This window comes from Heterodontus francisci, unplaced genomic scaffold (assembly GCF_036365525.1).
Source record: "Heterodontus francisci isolate sHetFra1 unplaced genomic scaffold, sHetFra1.hap1 HAP1_SCAFFOLD_506, whole genome shotgun sequence".
Lineage (NCBI taxonomy): Eukaryota > Metazoa > Chordata > Chondrichthyes > Heterodontiformes > Heterodontidae > Heterodontus > Heterodontus francisci.
In genome coordinates, this window is record NW_027140876.1 from 218,475 (window position 1) to 231,735 (window position 13,261).

General features: G+C 43.7%; 1 protein-coding gene across 6 annotated transcripts in view; it reads left to right on the plus strand.

Annotated features, from left to right (window-relative positions):
- The window catches only part of LOC137361309 (NACHT, LRR and PYD domains-containing protein 3-like), a 145,907-nt gene that overhangs the window by 55,863 nt on the left and 76,783 nt on the right, over positions 1-13,261 (plus strand). For all 6 annotated transcript variants that reach the window (XM_068026193.1, XM_068026194.1, XM_068026197.1 and 3 more), the window contains exon 7: positions 11,077-11,243. In XM_068026193.1, coding sequence (XP_067882294.1) covers positions 11,077-11,243 — 167 coding nt within the window. The remainder of the gene's footprint in view (positions 1-11,076; positions 11,244-13,261) is intronic.

Here is a 13,261-nt window from a genome sequence, read left to right on the forward strand (position 1 = left end):
TGTGCTGAGCAGGGAGATTCCACAGTAGTTGTTGCAGTCACCGCGGTCACCCTTGTTCTTATAGAGGGTGATGATATTGGCGTCGCGCATGTCCTGTGGTACTGCTCCCTCATCCCAGCACAGGCAAAGCAGTTCATGTAGTGCTGAGAGTATAGCAGACTTGGCACTCTTGATTATTTCAGGGGTAATGCCGTCTTTCCCAGGGGCTTTTCCACTGGATTGAGAATCAATGGCATCACTGAGTTCCGATTTTGTTGGCTGTTTGTCCAGCTCGTCCATGACTGGCAGAGACTGTGCTGCATTGAGGGCAGAATCAATGACAACATTTTCCCTGGAGTACAGTTCTAGGTAGTGTTCCACCCAGCGGTCCATTTGCTTGTGTTGGTCAGTGATCGTTTCCCCTGATTAAGACTTGCGGGGGGTGGGGGGGGGTGGCGGTGGGGGGTGGTGGGGTGCGATCCTCTATCCATGCTGCTACTGCCCTCTTTATCCCATAATTTTTAAATCAACAACCTGATATTAAAATTTTCATCCATGTGTCAAATCTTTCCATGGCCTTCCTTAACACATCTCTGTAACCTCCTCCAATCCTACAACCCTCCGAGAACATTCCTCTAACTCGGGTCTCTTGTGCAGACCCCAATTCTTTTGCCCCGCCATTGGCAGCGGTCCTTTAGCTGTCCAGGTCCTAAGTTCTGGAATTCCCTGCCTGACCCACTCAGCCTCTCCACCTCACTTTCTAAGATGTTCCTTAAAGCCCAGCTCTTTGAGAAAACTTCCTGATTGTTCTAATGTCCCCCTCCTTTGACTTGATGTCAGCTGACCATGAATACACTCCATTTTTCACCAGCTATCTCTTCACAACATTGTTTGTCTACCTTTAGAGATGTGTGCATTATGTCACACTCAGTTGGAGTGCAGCGATTGAAAATACAGAACTCAAATTGAAGAGGTATAAAAAATTGGCTTTTAAAAAAAGTGGATAACGTGCTGGAAAAAAAATGGCCACTGAAGGTCAAACAGTCAAACTGTCTTCCTGTCTGGCAAGGACAAAAGGATACATTACAAGCTAAGAGGTGTCAATTACACTCATACTGAACCCATCAACAGACATTTTTGAATTGAATGGGTTCTTCTGAAGAAAAAAAGGTGTGAAATAACCACATTCTGGTCCATTGTTGGTCACCACAGGGAAGAAGATCAGTGTCTACTAACAGAAGCTAATGTGAGAGATTTTTACCTTAAAAAGGCAGCCCTCTGGAGAGAATGAGAGAGATCTCAAAAAATCATCCAGCTGACACCTTCGAAAGTGGTCCAGCCAAGAGGGCCGAACTCTGCTACAACACAGCACAGAATTTAAAATGACCATCAACTCTATTCTGAAATCTTAAGCACCAGAAAATCTACAAACATCTTGACAAGATCAAGTCTACAAGCAACCCAGGCCTGCAACTTTAAAAGAAAAAGCCCATCCACCAGAGAAGTTCCAACAGGTTTACTGCAAACCACGAACACCAATTTCACTTTGACCTACTTCCCCCTTTTCCTGTCTGTCTGTCTATCTATTCTTGTGTATGAGTGTGTGAGTGAATGCGGATGTGAATGAGGTTGCGATCATTTCGGGAATAGTGAATAAATAAATATTTAATCTTCAGTTTTAAATCTACGATAAAACCTGTCTTTTGTCTGTTTATTTGACCTAAAGATACTCAAGGGACTAACCCATCACTTTACCTTTCAACTGACAACAAACGTGTTTCGTTAAACAGTGGGAATGACCCACATCCCTTTACACCTGTCAGTAAGAAATTGGGGATTGAAGCTGGCATCTGACCCAGCAGGTTAGATTAGATTAGAGATACAGCACTGAAACAGGCCCTTCGACCCACCGAGTCTGTGCCGAACATCAACCACCCATTTATACTAATCCTGCACTAATCCCATATTCCTACCAAACATCCCCACCTGTCCCTATATTTCCCTACCACCTACCTATACTAGTGACAATTTATAATGGCCAATTTACCTATCAACCTGCAAGTCTTTTGGCTTGTGGGAGGAAACCGGAGCACCTGGAGAAAACCCACGTAGACACAGGGAGAACTTGCAAACTCCACACAGGCAGTACCCGGAATCGAACCCGGGTCCCTGGAGCTGTGAGGCTGTGGTGCTAACCACTGCACCACTGTGCCGCCCTAGATGAGAGATTTGGAAACGGGAGGTAAATTGACGTCTAAAATTGTGGAAAATTAAACAAACAGGTTTTCTCGTATCTTTTACAGCACAGAAGGAGACCATTTGGCCCATCGGGTCCATGCCAGCTCTCCACGTAGTTGTGCTGACAGTCTCATTCCCCTGTAGCCCTGCAAGTCTATTTTTCTCAGGTGACCATCCAACTTCCTCTCAAAGTCATTGATCATTTCCACTTCCACCAGCCTTGTGGGCAGTGATTTCCAGGTCATCAGCACAAGCTGCATAAAAAAGTGTTTCCTCATATTCCCCCTTCATCTTTTGCGCAAAAGTTTCATTCTGTGTCCTCCAGTCCTTGTACCATTTTTTAATGAGAACAGCCTTTCCTTGTCTAACTTATCAAAGCCTATTGTAATCTTGCACACTTCTAGTAAATCTCCCCTCAATCTCCTTTGTTCCAAGGAGAACAAACCCACCTTTTCCAGTCGAACCTTGCAACTAAAATGTTCCATCCCTGAAACCATTCTGATAAATCTCCTCTGCACCCTCTCAAGGACCCTCGCATTCTTCCTGAAGAGTGGTGACCAGAACTGGACACAGTTTTCTCTCCAGTTGGGGCCTAACTAGAGCTATATAGAGGTTCATTCTTTCCTTCTCTATGTTGGTAAAAACAAAAGACATGGCCACCTTTAATGCTAAGGAGTTTGTAGAGCAGGGAGACATATCCCATGTTAAGTTAAATTAAGAATTGAAGATTTTAAAGCTGTCGCTACTGACATGGGAGACACTTTTATACAGAAAACAAAGAAACCCAAAATACTGAAGAGTCTAGCTAATTATTTTAAATTTACCACTGAACCAGAAGAAAAAGGTCTGAGAAAATAATCCGAGCTAAAATTCAGTTGAAAAGACAGGAGATGCAGTTTCAGAAAGAAAAAGATGAAAGTGAGTTTCAGTTGAAAAGGGAATAAATACAATTGCAGAAAGCGAGGTGAGAAAGTTTGTGTTAAACAGGCTGCCAGCACAACCACTTAAATCTTATCCCCAATTCAGAGCAAAACATTGATGTTTTGAGACACTCGCGGTTAGTGCTAAAATTCAATGAGGAAGAGGTCAAGTCCTATTTTATCTCATTTGAGAAAATAGCTAATTGGCTAAAATGACTGAAAGAATATTGGACTCTCCTCTTGCAAGACGAATTGGCAGGAAGAGCTCGTAAAGCTTTTCCTCTGTTATCAGAAGAAAACTATCTCGATTATGAACAAACTAAAACAGCAATTCTGAATGTATATGAGTTAGTCCAGAAGCCTATCAGTAACAGTTTTGAAATGCTAGGAAAGAGACCTGCCTGGACTGAATTTGAAACAATTGAACATTTGGCTCTCGATCACTGGATACGATCTCTCAAGCTAAAACCCTCAGATGAAAATTTGAGAGAAGTGATTTTGCTCGAAGAATTTAAAAGTAATGTGCCAACTAATATAAGAATCCAAATTGAAGAACAAAGAATTAACAGGGTGAGAGACACAGCAAAAATGACCGATTATAAATTAACACACAGACCTTAAATTCAGATTAAACTTTTGTTTAGGAACTCTTACAGGTGAGGGAGAAATGAGATGGATGTACAAGAAGCAGAAATGGGCTCGAGAAAAGGAGAGAAGGGAAGGAAAAACAGATCAATCTTCAAGTTTTAAAAGAAGGAACCAAGATGATAAACCAGTCGGTGCACGCACAATGTGTTACCACTGTGGAAAATCTGGGCCTGTTCAGGTAGATTGGACACTGCAGTCAAGCCAGTGACTATAGCGATACAAGTTGTGAGCATGTGTTCCAATATCACACAAGAACAGAATAGCTACAAGAACTTTTTGCATAACGGGAAAATGACTCTTTTTGTATCCCAGGCACCAGGCAAAGAGAAAACTATCCTCAGGGATACCAGTTGTCTACAAGCACTGCTGGTAGCAAAGATTGCAAAAATGCTGCACAAAAGCTGAACAAATACCATTGTATTGGTAAAGGGCCGACCAGCAAATGCTTAAAGGTTCCCTTATTTAAAATTAAACTGTGGAGTAAGTTGGTCACCAGTGTAGTGATTCGAACTCACCAGTGCCTGGGGTCGACCTATTGCTAGGCAATGACTTGGCAGAAAGCACGGTATTGTTTCCAGAGGGTCTAGAACAGTCCATGGAGACTGGGGAAACTGAGGGCAACAAGCAAATTTCTGCACAGCTGCTGTGGGCTGAGGAGGTTCCTGGCCATCTTTGGGAGGGGCTGCGAGGTTGCAGTGCTGCTGATAAGGTCAAAGTGCGGGCTTTGGTGTATGTCGGGTTTCGGTGAACATCGGGCTTCGGTGAGGAGAGTGAGTATTGACCAGGTAAGGCTTAGTTTTTTTTAAATTCCCAACTTCTGTCTTTCTTTCTTTCAAGCCAAAAGTAACACGAGGGGTGGAAATGGCAGTCAGTGGGGTAGTATGCTCCTCCTGTGAAATGTGGGAGGTCAGGGAGAAGTCAAATGTCCCTGACGACTGTGTTTGCAGTAAGTGTGTCCAGCTGCAGCTCCTTTCAGATCGCATGGATCGGTTGGAGCTGCAGTTGGACTCATTGAGGAGCATACAGGAGTCAGAAAGTATCATAGATAGGAGTTTCAGGGAGGTGGTCACACCACAGGTTCAGCCAGATAGATGGGTGACTGCCAAGAGGGGCAGGCAGGTAGTGCAGGAATCCCCTGTGGCTATTGCCCTCAATAACAAGTATGCTGTTTTGGATACTGTTGGGGAAGATGGCCTCTCAGGGGAAAGCAGCAGCAGCAGCCAGGTCAATGGCACCACGACTGGTTCTGTTGTGCAGCAGAGAAGGTCAAAGTGTAGTTGAGCGGTAGTGATAGGGGACTCTATAGTCAGGAGCACAGATAGGCGTTTCTGTGGCTGCGAGCGAGAATCTAGGATGGTGCGTTGTTTCCCTGGTGCCAGGGTCAAGGATGTCTCTGAGTGGGCACAGGGCATTCTGAAAGGGGAGGGTGAGCAGCCAGAGGTCATGGTCCATATTGGTACGAATGACATAGGCAGGAAGAGAGATGAGGTCCTGCAAAGTGAATATAGGGAGTTAGGCAGAAGGTTAAAAAGCAGGACCTCTAGGGTTGTAATCTCAGGATTACTGCCTGTGCCATGTGCTAGTGAGGGTAGGAATAGGAGGATAAGGCAAATGAATGCATGGCTGAAGAGCTGGTGTAGGCGGGAGGGCTTCAGCTACTTGGACCACTGGGATCTCTTCTGGTGCAGAGGTGTCCTGTACAAGAGGAGCGGGTTGCATCTGAACTGGAAGGGGATCAATATCCTTGCTGGGAAGTTTGTTAGTACTACTCGGGAGGGTTTCAACTAGTCTGGCAGGGGGGTGGGATCCAAAGTAGTAGTCTCTCTGATGAGATAGTTGAGGCAAATGTAGATGTTAAAGCAAGCAAGTCCAGTCGGCTGGCCGGGCAGGGGCAGGACAGGGAGTGTGGAAGGTCTGGTTGGCTAAACTGCATTAACTTTAATGCAAGAAGCCTTACAGGTAAGGCAGACGAACTCAGAGCATGGATCAGTACATGGGATTGTGCTATTATAGCTATTACGGAAACGTGGTTGAGGGATGGGCAGGACTGGCAGCTCAATGTTCCGGGGTACCGATGCTTCTGGCAGAGGTGGAAGTAAGAGAGGAGGGGGAGTTGTACTATTGATTAGGGAAGACATCACGGCAGTACTGAGAGAGGATATCCCGGGGGGAATGTCCAGCAAGGCCATGTGGGTAGAACTTAGAAATAAGAAAGGGGTGATCACTTTGATGGGATTATACTATAGGCCCCCCAATAGTCAGAGGGAATTGCAGGAGCATATATAGAGGGTAATCACAGATAGGTGGAGGAATTATAGGGTTGTAATAGGTGATTTTAACTTTCCTAATATTGACTGGGACTGCCTTAGTGCTAAGGGATCAGATGGGGAAGAATTTGTTAAATGTGTCCAGGATAGTTTTCTGAAGCAGTATGTGGATGGCCCGAATAGAGAAGGGGCTCCACTCGACCTCCTCTTAGGAAATGAGGCTGGTCAGGTGGTTGATCTGTCAATGGGGGAGCACTTTGGGACCAGTGACCATAACTCTATTAGCTTCAAGATAGTTATGGAAAAGGAAGGACTGGTCCTCAAGTTGAAGTCCTAAATTGGGGGAAGGCTAATTTCGATGGCATCAGACAGGAACTCTCAAAAGTTGAATGGGAGAGGCTGTTTACAGGTAAAGGGACACCTGGCAAGTGGGAAGCTTTTAAAAGTGAGATAGGAGGAGTTCAGGGCCGGCATATTCCTGTTAGATGGAATGGCAGCACTGGCAAGTTCAGGGAATCTTGGTTGACGAGGGATATTGAGGGTCTGGTCAGGGCAAAGAAGGAGGCATATATCAGGGAAAAGCAGCTGGGATCAAGCGAGTCCCTCGAGGAGTATAAGGGATGTAGGAATACACTTAAAAAGGAAATTAGGAGGGCAAAAAGGGGCCATGAGATTTCCCTGGCAGTTAAGATGAAAGGAGAATCCTAAAAGATTCTATAAGTATATTCAGAGTAAAATGGTAGCTAGGGAGAGAGTAGGTCTCCTTAAGGATCAGTGTGGCAATCTATGTGTGGAGCCATGGGAAATGGGCAGGGTCTTAAGTGAGTATTTCCCATCCGTATTTACCGTGGAGAAGGTCATGGAAGCTAGAGAGTTCAAGGTAGGGAACAGCGATATCCTGGAGCATATCAACATTACAAAGGAGGAGGTGTTGGAGGTTTTGAAACGGATTAAGGTGGATAAATCCCCAGGGCCTGACTAGTTGTATCCTCGGATGCTATGGGAAGCAAGCGAGGCGATTGCTGGGGCCCTGGCAGAGATTTTTGTTTTATTGTTAGCCACGGGTGAGGTACCGCAAGATTGGAGGATAGCGAATGTTGTGCCTTTATTTAAGAAGGGCAGCAGGGATAAGCCAGGGAACTACAGGCCAGTGAACCTTACATCAGTGGTGGGAAAGTTTTGGGAAGGGATTCTGAGAGACAGGTTTATTTGCATTTGGAAAGGCAAGGTCTGATTAGGGATAGTCAGCATGGCTTTGTGCGTGGGAAATCATGTCTCACGAATTTGAGTGAGTTTTTTGAGGAGGTGACCAAGAGGATTGATGAGGGCAGGGCAGTGGACATTGTCGACATGAACTTTAGCAAGGCCTTTGACAAGGTCCCGCATGGTAGGCTGGTCCGGACGGTTCGAACGCATGGGATCCAGGGTGAGCTAGCAAATTGGTTACAAAATCGGCTTGGTGTTAGGAGGCAGAGGGTGGTAGTGGAGGGTTGTTTTTCAGATTGGAGGCCAGTGACCAGTGGTGTGCCACAGAGATCGGTGCTGGGCCCTCTGTTGTTTGTCATATATATTAATGACTTGGATGAGAATGTAGGGGGCATAATTAGTAAGATTGCAGATGACACCAAAATTGGTGCTTTAGTGGACAGTGAAGAAGGTTGTCTAAGGTTACAACAGGATATCGATCAAGTGGGAAAGTGGGCAAGGGATTGGCAAATGGAATTTAACGCCGACAAGTGCAAAGTGATGTATTTTGGGAAGTTAAACCAGGGCAGGACATCTACAGTGAATGGCAGGGCCCTGGGGAGTGTTGTTGAGCAGAGAGACCTTGGGGTGCAAGTACATAGTTCCCTGAAAGTGGCAACACAGGTAGACAGGTGGTGAAGAAGGCGTATGGCATGCTTGCCTTCATTGGCCGAGGCATTGAGTACAAGAGTTGGGACATCATGTTACAGTTGTACATAACATTGGTTTGGCCACATTTGGAGTACTGTGTGCAGTTCTGGTCGCCGCACTACAGGAAAGATGTGATTAAGCTGGAGAGGGTGTAGAAAAGATTCACAAGGATGTTGCTTGGTTTGGAGGGCTTGAGTTATAAAGAGAGATTGGATAGGCTGGGTCTGTTTTCCCTGGAGCAAATGAGGCTGAGAGGGGACATGACAGAGGTATATAAAATTATGAGAGGCAAAGATGGTGTAGATAGCCAGAGTCTGTTTCCCATGGTAGGGGTGACTAAAACTAGAGGGCATAGAATTAAGGTGAGAGGGAGGAGGTTTAAAGGGGATCAAAGGGGTAAATCTTTCACACAAAGAATAGTGGGTATCTGGAATGAGCTGCCTGAGGAGGTGTTGGAGGCAGGAACAGTAGCGACATTTAAGAGGCATCTGGACAGGTACTTGAATTAGCAAGGCATAGAGGGATATGGAATTAATGCAGGCAGGCGGGTTTAGTAGAGATAGGCATTATGATCGGCATGGACACAGTGGGCCGAAGGGCCTGTTTCTCTGCTGTACGACTCTATGACTCTATAAATCCCAGAGGGGGCCAGTAAAGATTAAAGAGGCTAATGGAAAGCCAGTAGAATTAAAAAAGGCCAAGATGGAGCCCGTAGAGTTTAAAGGAGCTGCGATAAAAGCAGCAAAGATTGAAGGAAAAGTGCCAGAGATATGGTTAGCCGAAACCTTTTAATGATTTAAACAGGAATAAGGAAAGTTCCCGAACTGGCAAGCCAGAAGTGAGGGAGATGCCTCATTTAGCTGAAGTACCACAGAGGAGTGCAGTGGAAACTGGACAGCCACCTGCGAGCAGTAATGTCCCAGAGGACATGGGGCAGGTTAGGGAAAACCCATCCCTGAGGTAAAGGAAAAGGGAAGGTAAAATTTCCTATGGTAAACAGCACTTGTGAAAGCCACAAGAAAATTAACAGCAAGGTCAGTGTGGATTTGCCCACTGCCGAATCAAATGATCAGGTTCTAAATCCAAAACTAATCAAACCCAGCAATTTAGATTTAGAATCCACTAAGGACAAAGTGCAGGAGGAGAACCCCTATGTTTCACCAGGTTTAAAATCAATTTATCACCCAAGAGATAAGAATTATCAATATGCCAGAACCTGAGCTTTTGAATCTGTGTTGTGAAAACAGCAGTTAAGGGGTTAAAGTCTGTACAGACAGTGTCCCTTGTCACCAGCCAAGAACAATGCAGTAACAGAAATTTCCACATTACAAATCTTGGCTCAGAAAAGAGGTCCCTGCATCCGCCTGAAAAAATTGATCACTTCAAGGACTCGGGAGTCAAAATTGAATTACTCTTTAGCCAAAACATCAGAAACAACGACATGTTTGATATTAAAGTTCCCAAAGTACGACAGATGCTAGAGATAATCCAATTCTGTTTGACAACACAGAACTCGGATTTAAAGGTGAGAGAGAACTGACGGCACCAGGTTTAAAAAAAAAATTCTGGGGCTACATTTTGACGCCAAAGGAAATTCAATTATTATTGTGCCTCATCCAAAGAAAGGGATGATGTAAAACAAACTTGAACAAGAAATGTCTGTTAATGCTAGCTGTAGCAGTTGTAAAATTGAGGTGTGGGTATCATGTGTGCAGTGATGTAACCCCTATTCCTTTTTGCTTCCTTCGTCCTTCCCTCCCTCCCTCAATTGCAAATTACGAACTCAAATTGAAAACTTGTATGAAAAATTACTTTTCCACCGATGATCAAACATTATATACAATACAAGCTAAGAGGTGTCAATTACACTCATCCTGAACCATCAAGAGACATTGTTGAATTATGAGAGATTTTTACCTTCAAAAGGCAACCCTCTGCAGAGACAGAGATCTCAACAAATCATCCTGCTAACACTTTCGAAAGCAGCCCAGCCAAGGACGACAAACCCTGCTGCACCACAGCACAGAATTTAAAATGACCATCAACTCAAGTCTGAAATCGTAACCAGCAGAAAACCTACAAACATCTCAACAAGCTCAAGTCTACAAGCAATCCAGGCCTGCAACTTGAAAAGAATTTGAGAAGTTCCAACAGGTTTACTGAAAACCACGAACACCAACCTCATTTTGACCAACTGACCCCTTTTTCTTTCTATCTATTCCTGTATATGAGTGTGTGAGTGAATGTGGACATGAATGAGGTTACGACCATTTCGGGAATCATGAAAAAATAAATATTTAATCTTCTGTTTTAAACCTGCAAGAAAACCTGTCATTTGTCTGTTTATTTGACCTAAAGACACTCGGGATTAGCACATCACTTTAACTAAACACGTTTGTAGTCAGTTGAAAGGTGAAGCGTGGTAACCACCCACATCCCTTATCACCTGTCAGTAACAACTAGAAATCACTTTCTCCACCTTCTTTAATACTTTTCCCTAGATGGTGTGTGAATATTGAACATTCACCCTACCCATGTGTAGAGTACTTATAATTATGTATTTTATGGTATTTATTTATTTATTGATACAGCACTGAAACAGGCCCTTCGGCCCACCGAGTCTGTGCTGACCAACAGCCACCCATTTATACTAACCCTACAGTAATCCCATATTCCCTACCACCTATCTACACTAGGGGCAATTTACAATGGCCAATTTACCTGTTACCTGCAAGTCTTTGGCGGTGGGAGGAAACCGGAGCACCCGGCGAAAACCCACGTGGTCACAGGGAGAACTTGCAAATTCCGTACAGGCAGTACCCAGAATCGAACCCGGGTCCCTGGAGCTGTGAGGCTGCGGTGCTAACTACTGCGCCACTGTGCCGCCCAAAGTATCTATCCAAAGTAAACATTATTTGCCAGTTATGAGCACAATTTCCGAACACATGACACAACGTAGTTGAGACTGATCAGTACAGATCAATGGAATGTAACACATGTGGTATATGTGGGTTTTCAGAAGATGTTTGCCTCAGTGAAGGTTGCCGCTGTTTGTTATCGGAGGAAATGTCGCAGGGTCTGGATAGAATGTCTATAATATGTTTAGTTTTCTCCATTTGTGTTCACAGATCCAAACTCCACCATCACTGATTTCTTGACAAATTACGACGATTACCAATTGTTCAAGTTGACAACATTCTACCGGGACAGACTAGAACAGGCGATTGAAGAAGGAGTGGACGGAGTCAGCTCATTGTTAACATACGAGAGACATTTCAGTAGACAAGAACATGGGGTAAGTGAGAGGGACACAGAATGAGTTTGGATTATTTAAACACCACAGAACTAACAGGATATCAGATTTTACAATCATAGAATGTTACAGAAGAGAAACAGGTTAAACAGGAAAGAAATGGATAAACATGAACATATTATGAATCTGAAACAATGATATGAAGAGGTGAAAATACCCAATGGGTATTACCGGAATGTCAAGAACAAAAACAAAAATCTTCAAATGGTTAAAATGTGAGACCCAAACAGGGAAACTAACCAGAAGCCAGCTATGGGGATTGAAAACCTGATGTTGTGCAGGGTTTATTCTCCCCCACACATCACCAATTCCAACCTCAGTGCAGGCACAATCTGGGCAGTAGAACTTGCTGTGAAGGGTCACTCCCCGGAAGAGCACTTTAGAAAATTCCATACAAACAGCCTGTAATGTTCTGTTAGTTCCTTTTAATGGAAGAGAAGTAAATGGGAATGAAAATCAGACAGGGTATATAATGGACGATCGATCTGCTACCACCTGCACAAGTTGAAAAACTAGCATCTGTTTACCACCCATTAACATTAATATCCACTCAATCTCGTCACAATTTTATGATCATTCCCCATACTCTAGCTTTCCTTCTTCACGCACCAACAGAATTCTCATTCATAAACATTTGCCCACTTGCTACCACAATAGTATGAAGAAAGTTTCCCAAATTCAACCTGAATGCTTCAAATTTATTTCAATATTTGCTCTTTGGCCAATCAGTGGAAACTATCATCTATTTATTTGGTCATAACTCTTCAGAATCTGAAGACCTGCAGCAATTTCTCACTTAATCTGGTCCTCCTCGGGTGGAATGAGTCCAAACTTCTCAAATCCCTCTCTGTAACAGTAATTCCACTTTCCTCGTTAACAGCATCTTAGTCAATCTACATGTCAGTTTCTTTCCCGATGCTTTTACTTCCTATAAATGGAGTGTCTAAAAATGTACAGAATGGAGGAAGTTTCCTGTCTCTCTGCTCTTGCATTGCAACCTCACTGCAGAAAAATAGCAGGAAATTGAGCTCATCCAGTCTGTAATTTCCTGCCCCAGTGCTCTTGCTGTGGAACACCATACCTTGGAGGAACATCAGGAAATTGAACATATTCCGTCAGTTATTTTCAGATAAATCGATTGACTTCTGCTCCATTTTGGTTACGGAAAGCCAAAGCCTGGCTACTCAACCTGAACCCAAACAAACCCATGTGACGACATGTGTCGGAGTCAGGTCTATATTCTGTGTCCAGCAATCAGCCTCTGGTCGGGTTGGGCTCAGGTTGGCTGTGGTCAGGTTTTGTTTTGTATTGTTTTCTTTTTAATCTACGTTTTGACGTGATTTTTTTTCTGCGCTAATAACATATTTGATATTTTTGGGTTGGGTTGTGCATGAAAAAAATTGAAGGACTCTGGTCGGGTTCGGGTTGGCTGTGGTTGGGTCGGGCCCTGGTCGGGTTTTAATTTTATACCCGAGCCAGGCTTTACAGAAAGCATGACTGGGAGATAAAATTTTGTAGTTCGATGTTTTTATAAGTGGCTGGATTTTGCAGTAGAAATAACAGTGATGCTAACAGGGCTTGTCATTACTAACATTAAATTGGACAGTAACTTTCAGCTGCTGCACATGCCCAGTTAAACACAGAAATCTCACAGTTTCTGTCTGAGATGCGTGCTTCTCCAAAAGCTTCATTGGTGATTTACCATTGAACTGTGTGAAGTTGCTGAATTTACCGAATAGATACGCATTAAACTGGCCAGAATAAAAGTTACAGCGTGTTCATTCCAGTGTAAGTAAATTTTTAGCAGAGTGATACATCTTAATTACTGCCAAACAACCTCTCTGTCATGGAAAAATAACATTTACAATTGTGGAGTCTCGTTCCTTCAAATTTAAATTGTTGTTGAGATTAAAGAAAACAAATTCATTTTAATAGTTTTTACTTTTTCTTGCTGTCTGTTTTCACTCTCTCTCGATCTGATTATTCTTTCCCTCTTGTTA